We start from the raw sequence: 23,265 nt of genomic DNA, 5'->3' as shown, positions 1-23,265 counted from the left end.
AGAAGAGAGAAGCTGGAGGAGTGGCTGACGGAATGCTGTGAACACCCAGCGTGGACCAATGTGCCTTGGCAATGCCACCTACTAAGTAAGTGAGGAAACGGCATGGCCTCCGATGCCATCACACTTCAACCAATGGGGAACCGCTCCCATGTCGTCACGCCATGTCTCCAGCCCTGTTTTCTCCTCCTGTGCTAGGACACCCAAAGACACAGGTCCAAGAACAGCCCTCCTCACTGTGCTGGCCCAGGGCCCGGCCTGAGCGGCGTCCACCTGCCAGGGCTTCCCCTCTCTGCCCCCCGTGGGCTGCAGTCATCAACCTGTCATGAAATATTTAATATTGTTGAACTCTTTAAATGGCCCAGCTGGTCCGCATCTGCTGGCCTCTTTTAAGAGCGACACCTGCAAGTCACAAGATCCTGGAAACACGATCTGAAGAGGGAGCAGCAAGCTCTGAAGGTTGCGTGTAAATCCTGGCTTGCACAGTCCTGGCTGTGTGACCTCAAGAGAGTGTCTTGGCTTATCGAGGGTCTCAGTTTCCTCCTAGACAGAATGGAGGCAGAACTCCCAGGGGCTGGAGGAAGGCTTACGTGAGGGAATATATCCCAAAGTGTCTGGCACATGGTATTCAAATAATGTTAGTTCTGTTTTGTCTTTCTTTTTGCTTTCTTTCTATGTTATGCTTCCCTATTTCTTTAGAAGAAGAAGGGGTTCAAAAGCAGGTAATCTACTCATTCCTTCCCAACAAATATTTATGGTGAGCCTATTCTGCGCTGGATGCCCTGAGGATAGGAGGGAAGGTGGTGATCCCTGCTGCGAAGGCCCGGCCTAGGACCAGACAGGGTGAGGCTTCTACCACCTTCCTTGGGGCAAGGACACCACCCTCTGAGGCTCAGTTTAGACAACTGTAAAACAGGAATGATAAGGGGTGCCTGGGGTCAGCTGGGTGGCTCAGTGGTTGGGCATTGGTCTTTGGCTGGGGTCATGATCCCGGGGTCCCAGGATCGAGTCCCACATTGGGCTCCCTGCAGGGAGCCTGCTTCTCCCTTTGCCTGTGTCTCTGCCTCTCTCTCTGGGTCTCTCATGAATAAATAAATAAAATCTTAAAATGAAAAAAAGAAAGGAAGAAAACAAGGCTCAGGGAACAGAGGGGACTCACTCAAAAGGCATAAAATCATAAGCCAGGTCTTCCCCTACCCAATGCACATATTTCTTTCCACCCCCCCCCCCAACATCCACATATTTCTGAAGTTCCTACCACATTCACAGAGACCCACCAACAAGCATTTATGTATTGGGCTCTTTTGCTGGGCTGACCCCAGGGGACAGCTGCCTCCCTGGTCCACTGGGGACATAATATGGGAAAGTGGCCATGAGCCTGGCCAAAGAGATAGGGGCCAACAGGAGGGGCCATGCATGCCTCATGCATGGGGCAGGGCTGATCCTGGGTCAGCACGAGTGGAGTCATGGGAGATGTGAAGAAAGAGTACTTACCTGAGATGCACCAGGTGCTCTGCTACCGTGTGCTCTCCACTGAAACCTTCATTTTGTCCCATAAGGGCAACTCTAAAAAATAGCACTGCTGGTATTCTTGTTAAAAGGTAAACTGAGGCACATCAATTTTTTTTTTCAAGAGTGTACTTGGAATATATCAATTTTAACTGGGTAGTGCCAGGCCAATGTGGGTAGGAACTCTCTGCCACACACAGGACCTGGGGGAGAGCTTTTTATTTTATTTTATTTTATTTTATTTTATTTTATTTTATAGAGAAGAGACAAAAGCAAAGCAAGGAAATCATTTTATTGGCTACAGCTTAAGTAGTTGCTTTATTTGGGCAAGGCTAGGTGGCTGTTTGACCTCACGTTTACTTTTTCTCAGATTTGAGAGCCTTGATTCTGGTGTTGGTTTTGGTTTGCTTGCTGGGCTACAAGGCATCAGAGCTGCCTCATCTAATGGTCTCCCTGTTCAATTACTTGACCATTCTCTTTTCCCAGAGAGGTGAGGTGAGGTGACCTGCCCGAGACCTCATAACTGGCTTGTGGGGGGGTCGGAATAGAGGCCAAAATGTTCAAGATACTGACTATGCTGTACCCAGAAAAAAACCCAGACAGATGAAAGAGAATGAAGGGAGGAATTAAGAGAATTAAACATGAAGAATGAGAAAACAAAAGAGGATAAATGAGTGAAGTCATCTTTATGACTTTTTTTAAGGTAAGTTTATTTAAACAAAATTTTAAACTATGCTTTATGGCCAACATGGGGCTTGAACTCATGATCTAGTCATCAGGAGTGCGCAGGTTCCCCCAAATGAGCCAAGTGCACACCCCTTTACCACCGTTTTCATACATAAAATAATACATGGAACACATGTGAGTCCTGAAGCACCAATGAACACCCTTGTACCCACCACCAAGCTAGACAACAGTTACCAATAGCTTGTATGCACTTAGGTGACCGTTCTTGGAACCCGGGGCACACTGAGTGCATCTGGGGGCCCGACAACCCTGACAACTGGAGAACCTGATGGGATCGGCCTGGAGTTTGGTTCTTGCATCTGAATTTATTTGTGTTTCTTGTTTAAAGGCATCTGGACTTAAAAAAAAGAAAGCTCTATTTACTCCTGAGAGACACAGGCAGAGGGAGAGGCAGGCTCCGCGCAGGGCGCCCGACGCGGGGCTCGATCCCGGGTCCCGGATCACGCCCAACCGCGGAGCCCCGCAGGCGCCTCGGCAGCGGCCGTTTAAGACCCCCCCCCCCCCCCCGGGTAATCTCCGTGTGCAGCCAGGCCCGAGACCCGCCCAGTCCTCACCTCGATCACCACCCCCCACCCGCGCCCTCCCGGGTAACTACCATCCTGAATTTTGCCTAGTCGTGAAGAGGCTTCTTTTTGCCTTCATCCTTCCTTGGTTCCGGGACTAGCGATGTTTGGGATTGATCTCCCGCCCCACCGCGAGAGGGCGCCAGAGGGAAAAAAAAAAAAAACCCAAACCAGCCTCCTTTCTCTCCGCGCGTTTGGGATCGCGCTGGAGGCAGCTTGGCCCTCGCGGCGCTCCGTCGTCGATCCGTTGCCCGGGCAACGGGCGGGGAAACCGCCGGCGTGGGGGCCGTGCGGCGCCGGGAAGGTGGCGGCGGGACGGGGCGGGCGTGGTTGGGGCATGCGCGAGCTCGGCGGGGCACTTTTCGGAAACTCCGGGGCGCTGAGAAACGTGAGTCGGACGGTGGGCTCGGCCGGGCGGGTGTGGGCGCCGGGACCCCGTGGCCCCGCGCGGGCGGGAACCGTGGCGGACGTCCTGGGGCCCGGCCTCCCCGCGCCGTCCCCGCGCCCCCTGCGGCCGTCCTGCGGCGGTCCCGCGGCCCCCCCCCCCCCGCGCGTTCCTTGCGCCCCCTGCGGCGGTCCTGCGCCCTCCCTGCGCCCTCCCTGCGCCCTCCCTGCGCCCTCCCTGCGCCCTCCCTGCGCCCTGCTCTGCAACTCCTTTTGTCTTAGGAGGCTGTCTTAGGGGCTGAGAGAAAGAGGCGATCCGGGACCAGTCTTGTTTCTTGATTCCTGGTGCAGAGCTTTTCATGGGGGGCTTTTGGGGCAGGGAAAACGTGATGCCAGTCCGCCCCAGTTTCAAGACAGGCTGTAAACTGGCAGCCGCAGACCATGAACGCACATTATGTTCTTGCAGGTCTGAGCACTGAGTTTGAGGCTTGGCCTGGACCCAGACTTCTAAGCATATTCAGGAAACATTCCATGAGCACTGTGGTAGCCAGACACTGTGTAGGCCCTGCCCATCGGGGGGTGCCTGGACTGAGACTGCTGGACCCCAGCCCTGGGGTCAGGGAGAGGGGTGCCTGGACTGAGACTGCTGCCTGCTTTCAAGTCTCCATTGTGTCCCCGTTTTGCGTCGTGACCTGGGCAACTCGATTCCTTTCTCGGTCTCAGTTTCTCCATTTCTAAGTGGAGGAATGTCACCCCCGTGCTAATCCAGAACACTTCCAGGTGTGACAGCCAGGCTGGAGCACTCCCTGGGGGTTGCCTGACCCAGGGCCTGTTGGTCCCCATGGGCAGCCTATTGACATCTACAGAGCCCAGGCCCTGGTCTGACACTGGCGTGAATTAGGTTCCCAGCCCTTTCATCTCTTCTGCTTCCTGGCTCTGTGGTCTTGGGCAAGTCACTTTACCATTTTGAACTTGAGTTTGCTCACCTGCCAAATAATGGGGTGATTTTAACAATGAAAAAGATCATGTATGCCAAGAGCTTGGCACATATATACATTCCTGAAATCGTTATCCCTGTTACTTGGTGGAGAACATAGAAGCCCCCAAGTGCTTGGGTCAGCATTGGTTCCAGTCTTCGTCTGCAACGCCCTTGATGATGTCTGGCTCACAGCTGGGTGCAGTCCAGGCTCATTTAAAATAATGATATGCAAGTCATTTTAAAAATGCTGATGCCTGGGGGCGGGCACTAAGACTTCTGGTGTCATTGGTTTGGAGTGGGGTAATTCCAGGGGGCAGCCAAGGGGTGAGGACCGCTCATTAGGGAGCTGCAGCAGGCCCATTTTCGTACCATTGCCATTCTCTTCAGATGGCACTTCCCACGCTGCCCTCCTACTGGTGCAGCCGGAGGCTCCTGGACCAGCAGATGGCCCGACAGCGACACCGAGAGCAGGAGGCCCGGCTTCGGCAGCAGTGGGACCAGAACAGCCGCTACTTCAGGATGTCTGATATCTGTAGCTCCAAACAGGCGGAATGGAGCTCCAAGACCTCCTACCAGCGGAGGTACCTGCTGGGACCTTGGTGGGACAAAGGCAGGAAGCCACTTGTTGGTTACGGCTTGTGGCTTTAAGAACCCCTGGCGGGGGATGGGAAGGTAGAACATGGCTTAACAGCATGTTTTCTTGAATTTGCTGGACGGCATAGATGACTTGCATGGTGATGTTTACTGACCATTGAAAAGGAAGATCATCATGAAATGATATGTTTGCACTGAAAAGGAGAAAAGAATAGGAAATACATGTAGAATTTGGGAGTCTCCTGGTAACCCTAGATCCCCTGAGGGAACTACAATTAACAGTCTAATATGGATCCTCCTGTGCTTTTCCCCAGTTGTGTGTGTATAAATATACATATACATGTACATCCTTTGTTGCAGAAATATGTGTAAAGATGTGAAAGTTAAAAGCATAGGCTTCAGAGTCAGACAAACCTAGATGGAAATCCTGACTGTGTCACTTGCTGTAGGAATGAGCCTCAGTTTCTTCTTCAGTGAAGTAGGGCTACAACAGGACCTCCTTTGTAGGACTTTTGATTAATAGAAAGCCATCCATGTACATAGTATCTGGTACATGGTTACTGGTCAAAGTTAGCTGGTACATGCATATATGAGACCACTGTACATTTTCTTTTCACAAAAACCAGATTCTGTTATGCATAGTGTTCTGTGACCCACTGTCTTTGCTTCGGCTGGAAGACACTTGCCCGTGTCACCATGTCATGTCCGCCTCAGCCTCCTTTGCCACGCATCAGAGCAGAGCATGCCATGTGTGGCTCTAGTGCGGCTGATTTAGGGAGGGCTCCCTCTCACCCAGCATGTATGCCTATCAGCGTGAGAAGATGAAGGAGGAGAAGAGGAAGCAGCTGGAAGGCAGACGGGAGAGGCTCAGGCAGCTGCTGCTGGAGGAGCAGGAGCTGCTGGCCAGAGAACTCGAGGCGCTGCGGTTAAGCATGGACTTGCGGGAGGGAAGAATCCGGGAGCGGCACGGCAGTCTGAAGTCGGCCCGAGAAGAGCAAAGAAAACTGGTAACTTCTAGCCCTTTAGGAGCAACAGAGCAGGAGTGTCCCCAGCTTGTCAGTGACATGTGGGATCACGGCTGGGCACTCTGGGCTGATCAGACAGCAGTTAACTGCAAAGCCAGCAGGGGGAGGTACTTGTGCTGCATTGTTCGTGATGTGTGTTTCGCACAAGCCACCTCTGTTCTCTTTGGCCCCTTAAATCATTATGTCAGAGTCCTTTGTCTTCATTCCAGTCCTGTGGTCCCACAAAGGCTTGGCACTGGTGTATTTTATCTTCCAAGTAGTTGTGGGGAATGGTGAGCACCAGTCTGTGTATTTAAGCCTGCTGTATATTTTGCAGCAGATCTGTCACATCTGGGACGCATCTGTAGCATCAGATCTTGGCACCCTTCCATCACTATTGTGGGAGTCATTTGTCAAGGCTGTCTGGTTCCACTCTGATGTCTCCCAGAGCCGGGGGTGTAAGGCAGGCAGGAGGTCTGAAGGGCAGGTGCAGTGATGGCGTGCCAGTGGAGGGGCTCTCAGCCTGAGCTGAACTTCCACTGGGAGTTATCCAAAATATGAATGGATTTGAAAAGTGAAATCAGGCTTCCTTTTTTGTGTGTTTTCTTGACAGATTGCTGAACAACTTTTGTATGAACATTGGAAGAAGAACAACCCCAAACTTCGAGAGGTGAAAATCTTTGATTTGCCTAAGTAGATGAAATCATGTTTCCCTTCTTGTTTTTTTAAGCTGGCATCTCTTGCTGGGGTGAAACAAGAGAGAACACCCCAGCCACCTGAAAAATGTACCATACAGATCTGGTTTGTTTGGTGTTCAGCCAACACTTACTGAACATTTGCCGTATGGTCCACCACCTGGGCATGTGGAGATTAGATGGGGCCCCACTCTTCAGGAGCTTGTGTCCAGTGCAGGTTGCAGTGGGCTGGGCAGGCCCAGAAAGCTGGGCATCAGGGCAGTGCCCCCAACTCAGTTTGGGGTTAGAGAGGCATCTCAGAGGAGTTGCTGGGGTGGAGGAGTTTGGAAGGACATGGGCATTAACTTGATGGTGTCGAGGTGAGGAAAGGACATTCCAGCTTGAGGCAGCTGAGCAAGGATCAGGTCTGAGAGAGTCCAGGGAGCAACAGTGGCTGGGGGGTTGTGCCATCAGAGAGGGAGGGGCTGTTGCAGGATTGAGGCTAATGAGGCAGGCAGGCCCAGACTGGCCAGCCTTGTGTGACCTCCTGGAAGCACTGAGGAGCCACCTGGATAGTTTTTTTGTTTTTTTTTTAATTTTTTAAAATTTATTTATGATAGTCACAGAGAGAGAGAGAGAGAGAGAGAGAGGCGCAGAGATACAGGCAGAGGGAGAAACAGGCTCCATGCACCGGGAGCCCGATGTGGGACTCGATCCCAGGTCTCCAGGATCGCGCCCTGGGCCAAAGGCAGGCGCCAAACCACTGTGCCACCCAGGGATCCCCCACCTGGATAGTTTTAAGCAGGGGTATAGCAGGATTCCAGCTACCTTTCGAGGAGGAGTAGCTTTGGCAGCAGTGTTGAGGTGGACAGGAAGGGATGAGGCCAGGGCAGTGGTAGTGGAGGCCAGAATGGGGTGGCAGGAGAAAGGAGGGCAATGTGCAAGACCTGGGGGCAAGGGAGGGCATCCTTCCACGGAGACTGGCCTAGGGGAAGATGATCCTTGATGATGTCAATAATTTATTTCAACTCAAACTTTGTATCTCTGTTTGGTGGTGTGCGTTTATTTATTCGTAATTATATTTAGAAATTGCTAGTCACTAAGTAATGGAGCAATTTGGTGCTTTTGAGTCTTGTGCAGCTAGCATTCAGACTTTCCCTGGCCATTTGAGGGTTTAGGTGTGGGTGCTCCAAAGTCTTTTACTCAGAAGTGTTTATTTGGGACGCTTAATTAAATGTTAGAAATTAAAATTTTTTTTTTTTTTAGAAGTTAAAAATTTTTATAAATGACTTCCCAAACAAAAGCTTTTAGACAGTGCTACAATTCATTTTCTGATTCAAAAGATTCTCTAAACCCAAATCTCTTCCTTTTTTTTTTTTAAATGGGAGGCTTGAACTTAGGACCCTAAAATCATGACCTGAGCTAAGATCAAGAGTTGGATACTTAACTGACTGAGCCACCCAGGCGTCCCCCCAAATCTCTTAACCCCAGAAGTGTTGCATCATTACTACAGGGAACACATGTTTATGCAACTCTGCTTTGCAGAGGGAATTCTTTTTTTTTTTTTTAAATTTTTATTTATTTATGATAGTCACAGAGAGAGAGAGAGAGGCAGAGACATAGGCAGAGGGAGAAGCAGGCTCCATGCACTGGGAGCCCGACGTGGGATTCGATCCCGGGTCTCCAGGATTGCGCCCTGGGCCAAAGGCAGGCGCTAAACCGCTGCGCCACCCAGGGATCCCCTGCAGAGGGAATTCTGAGTAGACAGGTACAAGGCGGCGTCTGTGCCTCAGTCAGCTCCTGCTGACTGGGGCCTGGCATGCTTTGGAGCAGGCAGGGGTGGCCTTTCTGATTGTATTTCCATTTCAGTGTACACTGACCTGCTCCTCTTCAACCCCAGGGGTGCAGGGAGAAAAGTTTGTGTTCCTTTGTTACAGCACTTAAGATTAGTTTAGAACTGCCTGGTCTTTTGGTTTACTGACTGACTGGCATTTAGACTGTATATATGTTGGGGTCACCTTGTGCTCCCTTGTAAGACTCCTCCGCCTGTTCCCATGCCTAGGGAACTTATGGTCACTGCCATTGTGTGGCCCTGCGCTGTGCAGTGTGCATCTGTCAGATGAACCAGTGAGGAAGTTAATCTCCTCTGCCTTCTCACCCTCAGATTGAATCAGCCCTTCACAAGGAGCATGTGATAAACTCCTGGAAAATGCAGAAAGAAGAAAAAAAACAGGTGTGGTATATGGCTCTGGAAATAGTCCTGCGTGCTGTGGTCGGAGTGCCACGTCTCCATGGTTTTGAAGTTTTCTTGTTTTTGATGTTAATGACGCCAGTCCAGGAATAGACTTTATCTCAGCTTACGTAACATGCTAAAGCTGAACAGCGCTTGCTCTTACACGTACGGAATCCTTTGTGATCGTTCTCGGGGCAAAGTAACACCAGGTGACCATTCCACTGGCGGGAACGTGCATCTTAAAGGTTGCTGTTGTTGCTGGCAGTCTCTTTTGATGTAGTTTGCATCATAAACTCTCAGCCTTGGCCCACAGCAGCACCTCTGGGGACAAAAGTCCACACCTGCATAGAGCTGCAGCATTGCCTCTGAGTTGATTTTGGAGAGTACTTTGCTGACTTTTGGAAGGAGCAGGAACCCTGGCCTTTTTAACCCCTCTGTTGTGCCGGTCACTGTGCTGAGTAATTTCCCCAGCGTCGTCTCTGAGGGAAGCATCACTCCCATGGTTCCCACCGTGAGAGCAGAGCCCAGGAAGATGCACCCTTGGCCAAGGTCACACTGCTGCTAAGTGGCACGACCCACTCTGGCGTAGATATGTCCAAATGAGGAACAGTGGTGGGGAACTGGGTCTTTGCTGGCCTTATTACAGATACTGATCTCCTGGGTTCTTTTGGGTCCATGTAGCAAGAAGCCACTAAAGAGGAAGAGAACAAACGGTCTGAAAATGAGTATGAACGGGCCCGAAGGGAAGCACTGGAGCGGATGAAAGCGGAGGAAGAGAGGAGGCAGTTGGAGGGCAAACTCCAGGCTGAGGCGCTGCTCCAGCAGATGGAGGAGCTGAAGCTGAAGGAGAAGGAGGTGAGGGCATGGCCCTGGCCACACAGCCTCCTCTTCTGCAGCCGTCTGTCATTATAAAACAGGCATTTCAAAAACTGCTGGATAGGTCCTGTTGAGGGACTAGGGGATGATTCTAGGTTCTCTCTTCTGACATGTATTCCCAGCTGTGGGTTTTCCATCCTCCTGGGTTTAAGGCCCAGATTCTAGAATGTTCACGATGTAGAGAGAATACCTGTTCTCTCCTAGGTGTGTTTTGAGAGCGGCTGTGTGAGTGCCTTCTTAGAACTTGGATTTTCCAGGGCATTAAGTAGACTTGACTTAGTCTGATGTTCTAGCACATAGCTACAGCTCTCCCCAGCTGGCAGGTTTGGGATCTCAAGGCATAAACTATGAGGATCTTTGGTTCCCGAGGCCATTCTGAAAATAGTGTGCACTTTCCCTGAGCTAGAATCCTGGGCTGGATCTTGCCATTTGGATGAGGGAAGCCTGTCCCTCCTCAAGCCCAAATGATTCAGGAACCAGGTCCTGAATGTGCCCACTCTTTGCCCGATACTGAGCCAGGCCCACAGCCCTGGCCTTCATGGCAGGAGCCGTGTCAGTTGGGGAGACAGGTTAAGTTATAGTAAGGTGTGGATGAGTGCAGGGTCCTGTGGGAGCATGGAGCATGGGTCTCATCCTTGTCCACAGGCTCAGGAAAGGCTCTTGTAGGAAATGAGTGAGACGGGGCTCAGAGCCCAGATGTGGGAGGGGGTTCTACTTACCCCTGGCCAGGCCAGCCCTGTTGATTTGTGTCTACTGAAAATGCGGATGAAGAACGTAGGGAGCTGTGATTCTGATGACCTTAATTGGGGTTACTGTCATCGTCACCACAGGCCACCAAACTGAAGAAGGAGCAGGAGAATCTGCTGAAGCAGCGGTGGGAGCTGGAGAGGCTGGAGGAAGAGAGGAAGCAAGTGGCAGCCTTCCGGCAGAAGGCGGAGCTAGGGTATGTGTGAGAAGGGCCCCGGACGGCTGGCCTGGCCTGGCGGGAGAGCCTCTCACTTTGCCAGTCTTGCGTGGGTGTCCCAAACCAGAAAGGATACAGTTTGTAGTAAGTAGTTGTCTGACCTCTGTTAATTGTTTATAAGACACTGAAGGCAGCACCTATTTTGCTCATTTCTAGACGCTTCCTGCGACATCAGTATAATGTGCAACTCAATAGGCGTACACAGCAGATCCAAGAGGAACTGGTGAGTCTAAGTCAGCCTGGCATTTCTTTCGCCCTTTTTGGAAGAAAATGCTTTTCATTGCTCAGTAGCTGAGTGTGTCCTCATAATAAAACACCAGGGGAGATTCCGCCTTCACCAGCCCTGCAATCCCTGCCCCTCCCCAGCAGTGTCTGCGTCGGTATCCTTCTAGATATATTTACACGATGCAGAGGGAAGTGGTGAAGCTCTTTAAAAATTAAAGTGGCGTTCCTCATGATGTTTACCTAACATTAAACCTCAAACACTGGGCGTGAGCTTGTTCTTTTTTACTAGCTGCTTGGTATTCCTGTTACGCATGTCTGTGACTTGCTAGTGACACAGGAACAGGGAGAGTGAATGAGCAAACCCATTTGCCTCCATCCTTGCCCGCTACATCAGAGTGGCCTGGGTGTGGCACTGCCACTGCTGGTGCCGGCATGCAGCTCTTCCCGAGGATGTCTTTCCCATCTCAGGACCCCCCAGAATTCCCTCATTCTTTACAGCACCCCACTGAGAGATGTGCATAACAGCTGGTTTCCTACTATTGTGTGTTTGGGTCATTCTCTTACAGAATAGCTGCAGTGAGCATATTGTGCACATGTCTTTGTGCCTTCGGGTGTCCAGTCTGTGCTCGCAGCAGTGAGACTGCTGCCCAATTATGTTCTCAGAAACTGCTACCAGGCATGTCCACAGGCAGGGACATGTGGCAGATGGGTCTCCCTTGGCAGAGTAAAGCCCCTGGGCCTCTCCTGTGTTGTTTTAAACCATACCTAAGTGGTTATACCCTGAATCTTCCCATCTCTGTCTTGAGAACCTTTGGAAGCATCACAAATGTCTGCTCTTAGGGCTGAGTGCAGAAAGGAGGGGCTGTGGGAGTGGGGCTATGGGTGCAGACAGGCTCCCCCAACGTGCCCACTATGCTTCCTCCTCCACCCTTCAGGAGGCGGACAAACGCATCCTGCAGGCGCTCATTGAGAAGGACGATGAGAACCAGCGCATGCACTTGGCCAGGCGGGAGCAGGCCCTGGCTGATGCGGCCTGGATGAAGCAGGTCATTGAAGAGCAGCTGCAGCTGGAGAGGGAGCGGGAGGCAGAGCTGCAGCTGCTGTTGAGGTGAGAGGTGGCACCTGTGTGGGCCTGACACTCCTGGCCTCTGCTCTGGTCCCTCACCTCCCCACGGGGCACCCAGAGGGTCTCCCATTGTTACTGAAACATCTGTCTGTCGGACCTGGCTTGTCGGGGGTGTTTCCCTGAAGTTATTTAAGGTAGAAATCATTAGGGTTTGTTTTGTTTATTTATTTATTTATTTTTAGAGTCATTAGGGTTTAGAATAAGGATCTGTTCATTTAAAATCTTAGAAATTTAAAGCAAATTGTTATAAACTGCACAGATGCTGAATGCTTTTTAGGTCTCTATCATAAATGGTTTTGCATCCTAAAAATTAATCTAGTAGATTGAAATAATCAAATAATAGGTAACATTTGTTGAGCACTGATTGTGGGTCAGACACTAGGCAAAGCACTTTCCCATCCTCATCTTATGAATCCTGACATCCAGCCAAGTGGTAGGTACTCAGGTCACCAGGACTCGAGGAGGGCGAGCCAGCAGTGACCCCACGGGCAGGGCGACAGAGTTCAGTCAGGACTCCTCTCCATCTTCAGGGTCCTGACAGCTTCAGTTGCCTTGGTGTCTGAATGGCCTGGGAGCAGGTCATCCCAGATGCATTTTGTAAGGAGGTGGGAGCAAACTCAGGCACCCTAAAGCCCTTACTATGGGAGTACTCCCAGGGAGCTTATCCGTAGTTGTCACCTGTGAACAGTTTGGGTGCAGAAACTGGTCTGAAGGCTGGCCCCACGGAAGACGTGTGTACCTGCTGGTCCTTTAGTTGCTCTCTGTCCGCAGTGGTGGCAGGGAGCCTGCTGTCATCTGCTCTGTGTTCCCAGGGAGGAGGCCAAGGAGATGTGGGAAAAGAGAGAGGCGGAGTGGGCCCGGGAGAGGAGCGCACGAGACAGACTGATGAGTGAGGTAATCCTGGCTGTGAGCTTGGACTGATCCTGCTAAATGTTCCGGAACACCGGTCTTGCTGGTTATCTTAAAGAGGCTTTTAATGTCATTATGAAAGAAATATCAACTTATCAGAAAAAGATTCCTAAGTACAGGAAGTAAAAACTGAATTACCCAGACTCATCTACACAGTCATCAGTAATTGATTTCATTCGACTCTTCCTGTTTCTGTGCATAACCTGTGTTTCTGTGCATTCTCTGTTATACTGTGCGATTTGATTTCAAACCTTTTAACATACTTTTACATCTTCCTGGTAGATATCTTGATATCTGCATACTGTGTCATGTGGGTATACTGTAGTTTGTGCTCTACTTCCCTCTTGTGGGTATTCTTTTTTTCTAATTTTGAGGCATTACATGAAACATTGCAGGGGCATCTGGGTGGCTCAGTTAAGCGCCTGCCTTTGGCTTAGGTCATGATCCCAGGGTCCTGGGACTGAGCCTTGTGTTGGGCTCCCTGCTCAGCTGGGATCTGCTTCTACCTCTCCCCCAGCTTGTGCTTGCTTTCTCTCTCTCTGTCAAATAAAGTCTTAAAAAAAAGAAAAAAGAAACATTGTAGTGAACGTCTTGATGCATAAGGCTTTCCATTTTCCACATTTAGGATTTTTTTTTTCTTGGGGTGCATACCAGAAGTGGATTCATGGAGGAATGTAACTATTTTCTTTATCAGGACTTAAGTAAGTCATATGCATAAGGCATATCCCATTTAGAAAGAAATCTTTTAGGGGCTCCTGGCTGGCTCAGTTGGTGGAGCATGTGCCTCTTAATCCCGGGGTCATGAATTTGAGCCCCACATTGTGGGTAGAGATTACTTAATAAAAAAAAAAAAATTTCTTAAAGGAAATCTTTTAGAAAAAAGCCTTCATTATCCATGTATTGAAAGTTAAAGTGGGGACACCTGGGTGGTTCAGTCGTTGAACATCTGCCTTTGGCTCAGGTCATGATCCCAGGATCCTGGGATTGAGTCCTGCATCAGGCTCCTGGAGGGAGCCCGCTTCTCCCTCTGCCCATGTCTCTGCCTCTCTTTCTGTGTCTCTCATGAATAAATACGTAAAATTTTTTTTTTTTAAAGATTTTACGTATTTATTCATGACAGAGAGAGAGAGGCAGAGACACAGGCAGAGGGAGAAGCAGGCTCCACGCAGGGAGCCTGCAGGGAGCCTGATGTGGGACGCAATCCCGGGTCTCCAGGATCAGGCCCTAGGCTGAAGGCGGTGCTAAACCACTGGGCCACTGGGGCTGCCCAATACGTTAAAAAAAAAAAAAAAGTTAAACTGCTTTAAAATGGAAATTATATTTTATGCATGTTATTTTGGAATTCATGGGAAGTTGGGTTCCCAGTAGCGCTTTCCTGCTTTTGTGGATATTGATACTCTCCAGCACCTTTTGATTTTGCCTATTCAAAATGTTTTTCCTTGTTGTGGCCATTTTACATATCCCCTCCAGGGAGCATAATTGTGGGCTGTGGCAGGTGGCTTCCCACCGTTCCTGGTTCTTGAGGCCTGACCATGCCCTGGAGGTAGTCCTGTGCTGTGGCCAGGTCTCAAACCCAGAAGGTGTCTGCTACTCTGAGCAATAGATTTAAATCCAAAGGGTTGAGGGGATGACCCAGACTCTGTCTCTGGTCATCTGCATAGCTTGTGGTTTCTTTTTCCAGAACTGATGGGAAGTGAGACTCACAACCTTGTTTCTGCCTTGGGGAGGGGGCTCCATCCCCTCCTCTGACCTTGTAGGCACCCAGCTGCCTCTCCCAAATGCATAGTCTGTGTGTGTTTTGTGTGTGGCAAGGATGGGTAGGAAGTGGGGCTGACACTGCATGGGCCAGTCCTGTGGTCTGGACTCGCCTTCCTCTGGCATATTCAGGCCTGAAGCTGAGGACGAGGCTGGGTCTTGGGGCAGCCATGGTTACCTATGAGTGTCACACTGAAATCTGCCCTTTGCTTTCCTGCTGCGCGTAGGTTCTGACAGGGAGACAACAACAAATACAAGAAAAGCTTGAAGAAAACAGACGGGCACAAGAGGAGTCCCTGAGACACAGGGAACAGCTTATTCAAAATCTTGAGGAGGCAAGAGAGTCAGCTCGTCGTGAGAAAGAGAAGAGTGAGGAACTGAAATCGGCCAGGAAACAGGAGCTTGAGGCCCAGGTGGGCTCAGCCAGAGGGCAGGTGGGGGTGGGGGGAGGCAGCTTCGGCAAAGGCCACAGCCCGCCTTGCTATGGCCCTATCCCCCCCGAGGCACTGGAGGCCGAGACCCTTGACTTATTTCTGCAGCCTGTCACTAGGACCTTGTCTGAGAAACCCACATTTGTGAGCTCAGTGCACCCTTTTTTCTTTCCAGCTGAAACCCTGACCCTCCTAATTAGCTCCAGCTCCACTCCAGGTCCCCCATCTCTATAGGAGCAAGGCTGTCATGCCTAGCCAGCATGTTTCTTTCCAATCTTGCATCTGCATGCCTTTGGCTCCCTGGGCCACAGTTCCTATTTATTCAGTTTGGTACTTGATAGGGAGCACAAAATACTCTTCCAAGCACTTGGGCGCACCTGGAGCTTTTACACGCAGCCTTTCCAGTCTCATAAATGCCCTTACCTCTTCTGGCGCTTGCTGTCACTGTTCCTTAGCTGGGATTCTCCAGCCAGCAGAGATCCACAGGTTTTCCCTCCTGACCCGAGGCAGGGCTCTGCCCCTGGAAGCTTGGTCCTGGATGACTGTGCTCTTGGTGGCCAGGTTGCAGAGCGCCAGCTGCAGGCATGGGAGGAGGACCAGCAGCAGGAGGAAGAGGAAGAGGAAGCGAGGCAGGCAGAGCAGCTCACCGACACCCTGCTGCAGGAGGAGGCGAAGATGATGGCCGAGCGGGGCTACCGGCCCCAGGTAGGGAGTCTGCAGGTGACGGGCCCCTGCTGTCCCGGGCCTGTTCGTCACCCTGTGCACGGTGGGAGGTGAAGGAGCAGCGGTGCTAGGTCCTGGCTGTGTAGACAGTGGCATCCAGGTGACAGCAGCCTGGTTTCCCTCCCTCACAGCAACTCTGCGTGCCCCTTCCCCACTTGTCAATCCACTCTTCTCCTTTCGTCCTTCCCTGTTTCTCAGAGTACTTGAGTGACCCCTGTGCAGGACCACACAGGGCACACAGAGAAGTAAAGGCTGTCCCCCTGCTCCTAGGATGCTGATAACTATAGCCCCTGGGAACTGAGGGATGGCCCAACAGGCACATCACCTCTGCTCCTCCTGCACCAGGGCCGCTCTGGCCACCCTGGTGCTCTAAAGTGCTGCAACAATGCAAAGAGTCTGGCTCCTCTGTAGGCAGATATCTCTGGGAAGCCATTGAGGCAGGTTAAGCAGGTGTTATGCGGGCTACAGAACTGTTTTGTCCTGACTGGGGCCCTCGAGGTTCAGGGAACAGCATGTTCTCAACTCACTGGACTATGGATCAGTGAGTGCCTTGGGACCAGGCTTTCACACAGTGAAATGTGGAAATGTCACTAAAAAAGGTAATACGGCCACCTGTGTGGCTCAGTTGGTTAAGCATCTGCCTTCAGTTCAGGTCATGATCCCAGGGAACCACATGTCTGGCTCCCTGCTCAGCGGGAGGAGTCTGCTTCTCCCACTCCTGCTCCCCCCACTTCTGCACTCGCTCGCGCGCTCTCTCTCTCTCTCTCTCTCTCTCAAATAAATGAATAAAATCTTTTAGAAAATAAAAAAGTTAATGAAGTGCTCAATTCTGGCTTAGGGTCAAAGTTTTATCACTGGTAAATGAAAACAGCCATTTCTAGTGCACTTTAGCTCTTATTTAGGTTGGGATTAGTCCCCAGTGCTCCAGACACTGCTGATCTGATCAGACTTGTATTTTCTTTCTTTCCTCAGCCCTACGGACATCCCAGAATTGCTTGGAACTGACTTCGTTGGTACCATAAGCACAGAGAGCAGGGACGCTGAGGCTCTTGATGCGCAGGTGCCAGATGGTTGTACAGTGTTCTGTTTGAGTGTTTGGGTCACTGCAAAACAGTTCAGTGAGCCTATTTGGGTCCATAGTTAAACGGAGCAAGGGCCACACCAGACTAAGGTGGTGTGGATAGGCAGCATCCAGCAGGAGGCTGTTTCCTGCCTTTTGTGTCCAAGGTGGGTCTCTTCTAGTCACACGACAGTGCTGTCGCCCAGTCCCATGATAGATTTAGAAAGTCAGACTCTGCATCCCAGCTAGGAGCTGTGGAGTGTGTCCTGTGACAGGATATATTTTTCTTGTTGCCTCATGCTAATTGTCAGCCTCCAGTGAAGACTCCCGCTGGAGAGATGAAGGAAGTTTCTCAGTTTTTAAACTTGCCATTTAAATTTCACTGTTCTGTTGAGAACAAATTGGTAAGCCTTGGTGCACTTCATTTTAGGTTTATCAATTTAGTGGTCCCAGAAGGATCACGTCTTGTTTTCTGGAAGAAAAAACTATGAACTCCAAGACAGGCTGATGTGCTCCATGAGTGCTTTCCGGAAAGGCAGCAAGAAATAGGTCTTTCCTCCTTCAGGAATCATTTGGTAGAATTTCCATAGATCACCCTGTGTGAGGTGATCCCAACATGTATGTTACTGAATCCCAGAAGGGGGCCTCAAAAGGCCACCTGGGTGGCTAGCCTTTTGGCATGACGTTTTTTTTTTTTTGGCATGACACTTTGGACCTCTTGTGTCTTGTGAAGGTCTCAGCGCCACGCAGCCTTCTGGGATGTGTGTGCCCTGAGCCTGAAGGAGGTAGGTTGTACTCAACCAGATTGGCTAGAACTTGCTCTTCCCACCGTGACACAGTTCTAGATTAATCTCTGCAAGGAGTACAAGTTCCCTGCAGCAATAATCATATTTTTATGACTTGTATTTTTTTTTTCAGATTCTTCCTCTGAGACTTCAGTTTTCATTATATTGTATTTAAGGTTGCACATCTCAGTAAACTACAGCTAATTAAAGGGCTATGTGCCAGGTTATTAAAAACCAGAGTTTATTAAAAAAAAGTCCAGAGTGTAATGGGCTGCATTGCCTTCCACATACATTGTGCACTATAAAAACAAATGGAGCAGCAAACTGTATCCTTAATCTGTTTTTCTTTTTTTTTGTCTTGAATTTCTTTGGATATGATCCCCTGAGCACCACTTCCATCACTTCCATTATTCTTGCTCCTATATGCTTCCCCGTTTCAAATGTTCATTTATTGTGAAATAAAGTTCTAGTGTGAAGGGATTGCTTTCCAAGCTTTGTTACTGTTGCTTTTAGTAATTGTTGCAAAGTGGGCTGCATAGAATGAAAGATTTTTACTTTCCTACAGCTTTATTTCCTAGGACTGCTCACATTTTCTAGGTTATAGTCATTTTTCTTGTAGAAGTGCTGTTGTCTCCCCTCTAATTTCCACTGGATCGTCTTCTAAGTAAACCATAGAGTATTATTGGGAGTCATATACTGTCTGAGCTTCAGTATAGAGTTGATGTGGACAAAATGTCTGGTAAATAGGCATGTAGATATTTACTGAATATTTCTTTCTTTCTATTTCTTGTTTTTGAGGCCTGCCAGTAATATTCCTTAATAGCATTAAAAGTCTGTGTGATGCTGGTTCTCTAATTCATTTACATGTTTCCTCTCTATACTTGGTCAGAATAATAGTTTGTAAGTTTAGAGCTTCCATTGCTTTACTGGTTCCAGTATAGCCCAGAGTCCTCTTCTCTCATTTATAGTTTGTACCATGATTATGTGTGTCTATTGGGTTTGTTGTTTTTAAGCATCTTTTTCTGTTTCTTGTAAAATCAGTGAGTTTTGGATTATTCTTCACAGATTCTTCTATGAAGTTCAGTTCCTTTAGAACAGATGGTGCTGGGCAGCCCGGGTGGCTCAGCGGTTTAGCGCTGCCTTCAGCCTAGGGCCTGATCCTGGAGACCCAGGATCGAGTCCCACGTCGGGCTCCCTGCATGGAGCCTGCTTCTCCCTCTGCCTGTGTCTCTGCCTCTCTCTCTGTGTCTCATGAATAAATGAATAAAATCTTAAAAAGAAAAAAAAAAAAACAGATGGTGCTGAAGCCACCACTAATAAGAAGTGATTCTTATTTCCACTCTTTCTGCTCATTCAGCATATTATTTTGAGTTAATTTTTGTGAAGGGTGTCAGGTCTGTGTCTGTATATTCTTAGGCATGTAGATGTCCAGTTGTTCCAGCACCATTTGTTTAAAAGAATACTTGCCTCATCATATCACCTTGGCTCCTTTGTCAAATATCAGTTGACTGTATTTATGTCAGTGTATTTCTAGGCTCCTTAATCTGTTCCATTGACCTGTTTATTCTTTTGTCAGTACCACAAACTTCTGTAGTCAATTCCACTGTCCTGATTACTGTTGCTTTATTGTAAGTCTTGAAGTTGAGTAGTTATCATTTGTTCTTTTTCTTTAGTATTGTACTGGCTCTTCTGGGTCTTTGCCTCTCCACATAAACTTCAGAATCAGTATGTTAATAACTACAAAATACCTTGCTGGAATTTTTTTAAGCTTTTTTATTTTTAAGTAATTTCTGCACCCTTGTGCGACTCCAGCTTGTAACTCCAAGATCAAGAGTTGCATGCTCCACTAAGCCAGGTGCCTCAGTTGCTGGGATTTTGACTAGGATTGCATCGAATCTATAGATCAAGTTGGAAGAACGGACATCTTAACAAACTTCCTGTCCACAAGGATGGAACTTTCTTTTTAAAGATTTATGTATTTATTCATGAGAGACACAGACTGAGAGAGAGAGAGACAGAGACATAGGCAGAGGCAAGCAGTCTCCTCGCAGGGAGCCCGATGCAGGACTCGACCCTGGATCCCAGGATCACGACCTGAGGTGACAGTAGGTGTCCAACCGCTGAGCCACTCAGGCATCCCACATGGGATATTTTTTTTTTTTTTTAAGATTTTATTTATTTATTCATGAGAGATACAGAGAGAGAGAGGCAGAGACACAGGCAGAGGGAGAAGCAGGTCCTCGAGGGGAACCTGATGTGGGACTTGATCCCAGGGCCTCGGGCTCACACCTTGAGCCAAAGGCAGATGCTCAACCACTGCACCACCCAGGTGTCCCACATGGAATATTTCTTTCTAAAATTTCATCATCAGAATTTTGTACCTCCCATAGCTCTTGTAATTTCTTTTTTTTTAAGATTTATACCTATAGTATTTCTTTTTTTTTTGGTGCTAATGTAAATGGTACTGTTTTTAATTTCAAATTCCACCTCTTCATTGCTAGTATATAGAAAAATGATAACACTAACTTTCTAACCTATAACCTTGCTATAATTGCTTATTGGTTTCAGGAGTTTTTTTGGTTAATTCTTTCAGATTCTCTACATAGAGATGATTATATCATTTGTGAACAAAGAGAATTTTATTTCTTCCTTCCCGATCTATATCTTTTACTTCCTTTTCTTGTCTTAACTGCATTAGCTAGAACTTCTGTGTTGAAAAGGAGTGGTGAGAAGGGGACATCTTTGCCTTGGACCTGACCTTAGTGGTAAAGCTTTGAGTTCCTCACCATTAGGTATGATGTTAACTGTAGGTTTTTTTTTTTTTTAATCAAGTTGAAGTTCCCTTCTCTTCCTAGTTCACTAAGAGTTTTTATTATGAATGGGTGTTGGATTTTTTTTTTTTTTGCATGTTTTTTCTGCATCTATTGATGTAATGTGATTTTTCTTTTTTAGTTTGTTGATGTGATGGATTACATTAATTGATTTTTGAATGTTGAACCAGCCTTGCATACCCAGGATAAATCCCACCGGTTGTGGTATATAATTCCTTTTATACACTAATGGATTCATTCAATTTGCTAATATTTTGCTGAGGATTTTTGCATTTATGTTCATAAGAGAGATTGATTTATAATTTTTTCCTGTGGTAATGTCTTTGCCTACATTTGGTTTTAGGGTAATGCTGGTCTCACAGAATGGGTTGGGAAGTATTCCTTCTGCATCTATCTTCTGAAAAAGACTAGAGAGAATTGGTATACTTTCTTCCGTAAACATTTGGTAGAACTCACCAGTGAATCCATCTGGGCCAGCCTGGTACTTTATTTTTGGAAGGTTATTAATTATTGATTGAATTTTGTAAGTTGATGTAGGCCTGTGTAGATTGTTTCTTCTTGTGTGACTTTTGACAGGTTATGTCTTTCAAGGAATTGGTCCATTTCCTCTAGGTTATCAATTTGTGGGCGTGGAGTTGGTCAATAGTATTCCTTTATTGTCCTTTTGATTTTGATGTCCATGGGACCTGTAGTGATTTTTCCTCTTCAGTTTTGATATTATGATTTGTATCTTCTCCTTTTATCTTGGTCTAGAGGCTTATTGATTTTACTGATCTTTTTTTTTTAATATTTTATTTATTTATTCAAGAGACACACAGAGAGGCAGAGACAGAGGCAGAGGGAGAAGCAGGCTCCACGCAGGAAGCCTGATATGGGACTCGATCCCAGATCTTGGGATCATGACCTGAACCAAAGGCAGAGGTTCAACCACTGAGCCACAGAATCACTTTATTGATCTTTGTAAAGAACTTTTGGCTTTGTTGATTTTTCTCTACTGATTGCTTGTTTTCTAATTCTACACCAGTTACATATACATTATATAATAGACTTACAGTTAACTTACTTTTTGCTCCCTCTGGGTTGCCAATACAAATGTGGTTCTTTGGGCATTTTTGCAGTCATTCTGGACTTTGCCAGTTCTAATCCAAGGAGTGCCAGTTTGTAGGTCTAGGCTTCTTGTTACCACATAGGCCTTCCTACATCATGTGAGCCAGACCTTTGGCTTCTAGCGCCATCTCCACATCAGTACGTCCTGGATCTGTATCTCTAGTCCAGACTCCTACATCCACCAACCCTATGATATCCCTACTTTGATATGCATCTCAAAGGCACCTCCAACTCAGCACAAAACTATCTAATGATCTCTCCTACTAAACTCCTGTCATTAACCAAACAATAGCAACAACCTGGCGCTTCTCCAGTGTTTTCAGATAAAGTACACAGCACCACCATCCATTCTGCCAGCTGTAGGAATCATAAGCCTAGGAGCACTGAGTCCTGCTACTTTGACCTCTAGCAACCTCCAAGTCCATTTGCTTTGTTCCCTCTGCCCAGGTCTTTCATGGCTACCATACATCCACCTCACCTTCTTCGTCCTGCAGTCAGAGATCTTTTACAAATACCTGAAATGAAAATCTCCCACCTTCTTCAGGTTCCTCTGCATTTAGACCAAGACTCAAATGCTTCCATGGCCTACCAGGGTCCCTCCCTGAATGTGGTGTGCTGCCTCTTGGCCTAGGAAATAATCAGATTGGGACAAAGGTGTTTCTCACAGCATTAGTTACAATATCAGAAACTGATAACCTGGATGTCAAACACCAGGAGGCTCTTTGAATTTGGGATGTTATGCAGTACATTAAAAGGAACATGGAATACTGTTTTTTGTTTGTTTGTTTTTTGTTTTTTAAGAAATATTCATGCTGTTAAATTAAGCTGTCCAAAAGTGGCATGCCTGGCTGGCTTAGAACATGTAACTCTTGATCTTGAGGTCATGAGTTTGAATCCCATGTTGGGCTAGAGATTACTTTAAATTTTTTTTAATATTTAAAAAAAATTATGTGTTTATTCATAAGAGACAGAGAGAGAGAGACAGGCAGAGGGAGAAGCAGGCTCCATGCAGGGAGCCTGATGTGGAACTCTATCCCAGGACTCCAGGATTATGCCCTGGGCCGAAGGCAGGCGCTAAATCGCTGAGCAACCTAGGGATCCCTAAAAATGTTTTAAATAAAATTCAAAAGCAATATTTGTATAATTCCCCTCTTAAGAAAAATAACACTCTGTTGGGATTTCTAAAAGTTGGGATAATCAGGATGCCTGGGTGGCACAGCAGTTGAATGTCTGCCTTTGGCTCAGGGCATGATCCTAGAGTCCCAGGATCGAGTCCTGCATCAGGCTCCCTGCATGGACCCTGCTTCTCCCTCTGTCGTGTCTCTGCCTCTCTCTCTCTCTGTCTGGGTCTCTCATGAATAAATAAAGTTTTAAAAATAAAATAAAAGTTGGGATAATCATTTTCATTTTGGGTGCTTTTCTGTATTTCACACAGAGAACATAACCTCTGAAACAAGGGGAAAATTTTTATTTTTATTTTTTTAAATGAAAAGGGCAAATACTAGAAATAATTAACAAAACAACCTAACAAAACTAAACAACTTCGCCTCTGTCCCTTAAAGAGATATTTCCTACCTTCTGGCAGACAAAATTAAGGACTCTTTCCCAAATATGGATGTGGGAGGTTTCTGGTGAGGGCACGTCCTACAATGGCTTCTGGGGCCCATCTCAAGTCCCCTGGTCTGTCAACAATTTGGATGGGTATTACAAAAAAAGGCAGTGTCAGGAGGTCACGTGCTGTCTGATTCCATTTGTATAACATTCTTGAAAGTACAGCATTACAGAACAG

At 47.8% G+C, this 23,265-nt stretch overlaps 1 protein-coding gene and 1 long non-coding RNA gene across 4 annotated transcripts; one reads left to right on the top strand and one right to left on the bottom strand.

Annotated features, from left to right (window-relative positions):
• Positions 1–1,722: 1,722 nt before the first annotated feature.
• LOC144300008 (uncharacterized) lies at positions 1,723–3,279 on the bottom strand. The gene is made up of 2 exons (XR_013366672.1): positions 2,849–3,279; positions 1,723–2,590 (listed from the first exon to the last, which is right to left on the bottom strand). It is a non-coding gene; the product is annotated as an uncharacterized LOC144300008 (long non-coding RNA).
• On the top strand, positions 3,052–22,248 carry TCHP (trichoplein keratin filament binding). 3 transcript variants are annotated; one of them, XR_013366671.1, is made up of 14 exons: positions 3,052–3,204; positions 4,567–4,760; positions 5,570–5,780; positions 6,391–6,447; positions 8,616–8,684; positions 9,366–9,539; positions 10,391–10,503; positions 10,681–10,747; positions 11,685–11,857; positions 12,688–12,769; positions 14,767–14,952; positions 15,532–15,675; positions 16,666–16,753; positions 21,924–22,248. XR_013366671.1 is itself a non-coding variant. In XM_077875989.1 (13 exons), the coding sequence occupies exons 1-13, from the start codon at positions 3,154–3,156 to the stop codon at positions 16,696–16,698; spliced, it is 1,554 nt and encodes a 517-aa protein (XP_077732115.1). In that variant the 5' UTR covers positions 3,052–3,153; the 3' UTR covers positions 16,699–18,018. The 3 variants fall into 3 exon arrangements, 1 of the variants encoding a protein (XP_077732115.1); XR_013366670.1 differs by lacking the exon at positions 21,924–22,248 and adding an exon at positions 17,672–18,018; XM_077875989.1 differs by lacking the exon at positions 21,924–22,248 and having other exon boundaries at positions 16,666–18,018.
• Positions 22,249–23,265: the final 1,017 nt, after the last annotated feature.

The sequence above is a fragment of the Canis aureus genome, chromosome 27 (genome assembly GCF_053574225.1).
Source record: "Canis aureus isolate CA01 chromosome 27, VMU_Caureus_v.1.0, whole genome shotgun sequence".
In the NCBI taxonomy this organism is placed as follows: Eukaryota; Metazoa; Chordata; class Mammalia; order Carnivora; family Canidae; genus Canis; species Canis aureus.
The sequence above is the reverse complement of the archived record's forward strand: the minus strand, read 5'-3'. Positions and strand labels throughout refer to the sequence as shown.

What these genes read in the sequence shown, in the direction of transcription:
- TCHP (XM_077875989.1), top strand. Translation starts at nt 3,154, where the DNA reads ATGCGCGAGCTCGGCGGGGCACTTTTCGGAAACTCCGGGGCGCTGAGA. An exon ending in AAGACCTCCTACCAGCGGAG is followed by an intron (nt 4,761 to 5,569) that starts GTACCTGCTGGG and finishes CCTCTCACCCAG; the next exon opens with CATGTATGCCTATCAGCGTG. An exon ending in AGAAAGAAGAAAAAAAACAG is followed by an intron (nt 8,685 to 9,365) that starts GTGTGGTATATG and finishes GGGTCCATGTAG; the next exon opens with CAAGAAGCCACTAAAGAGGA.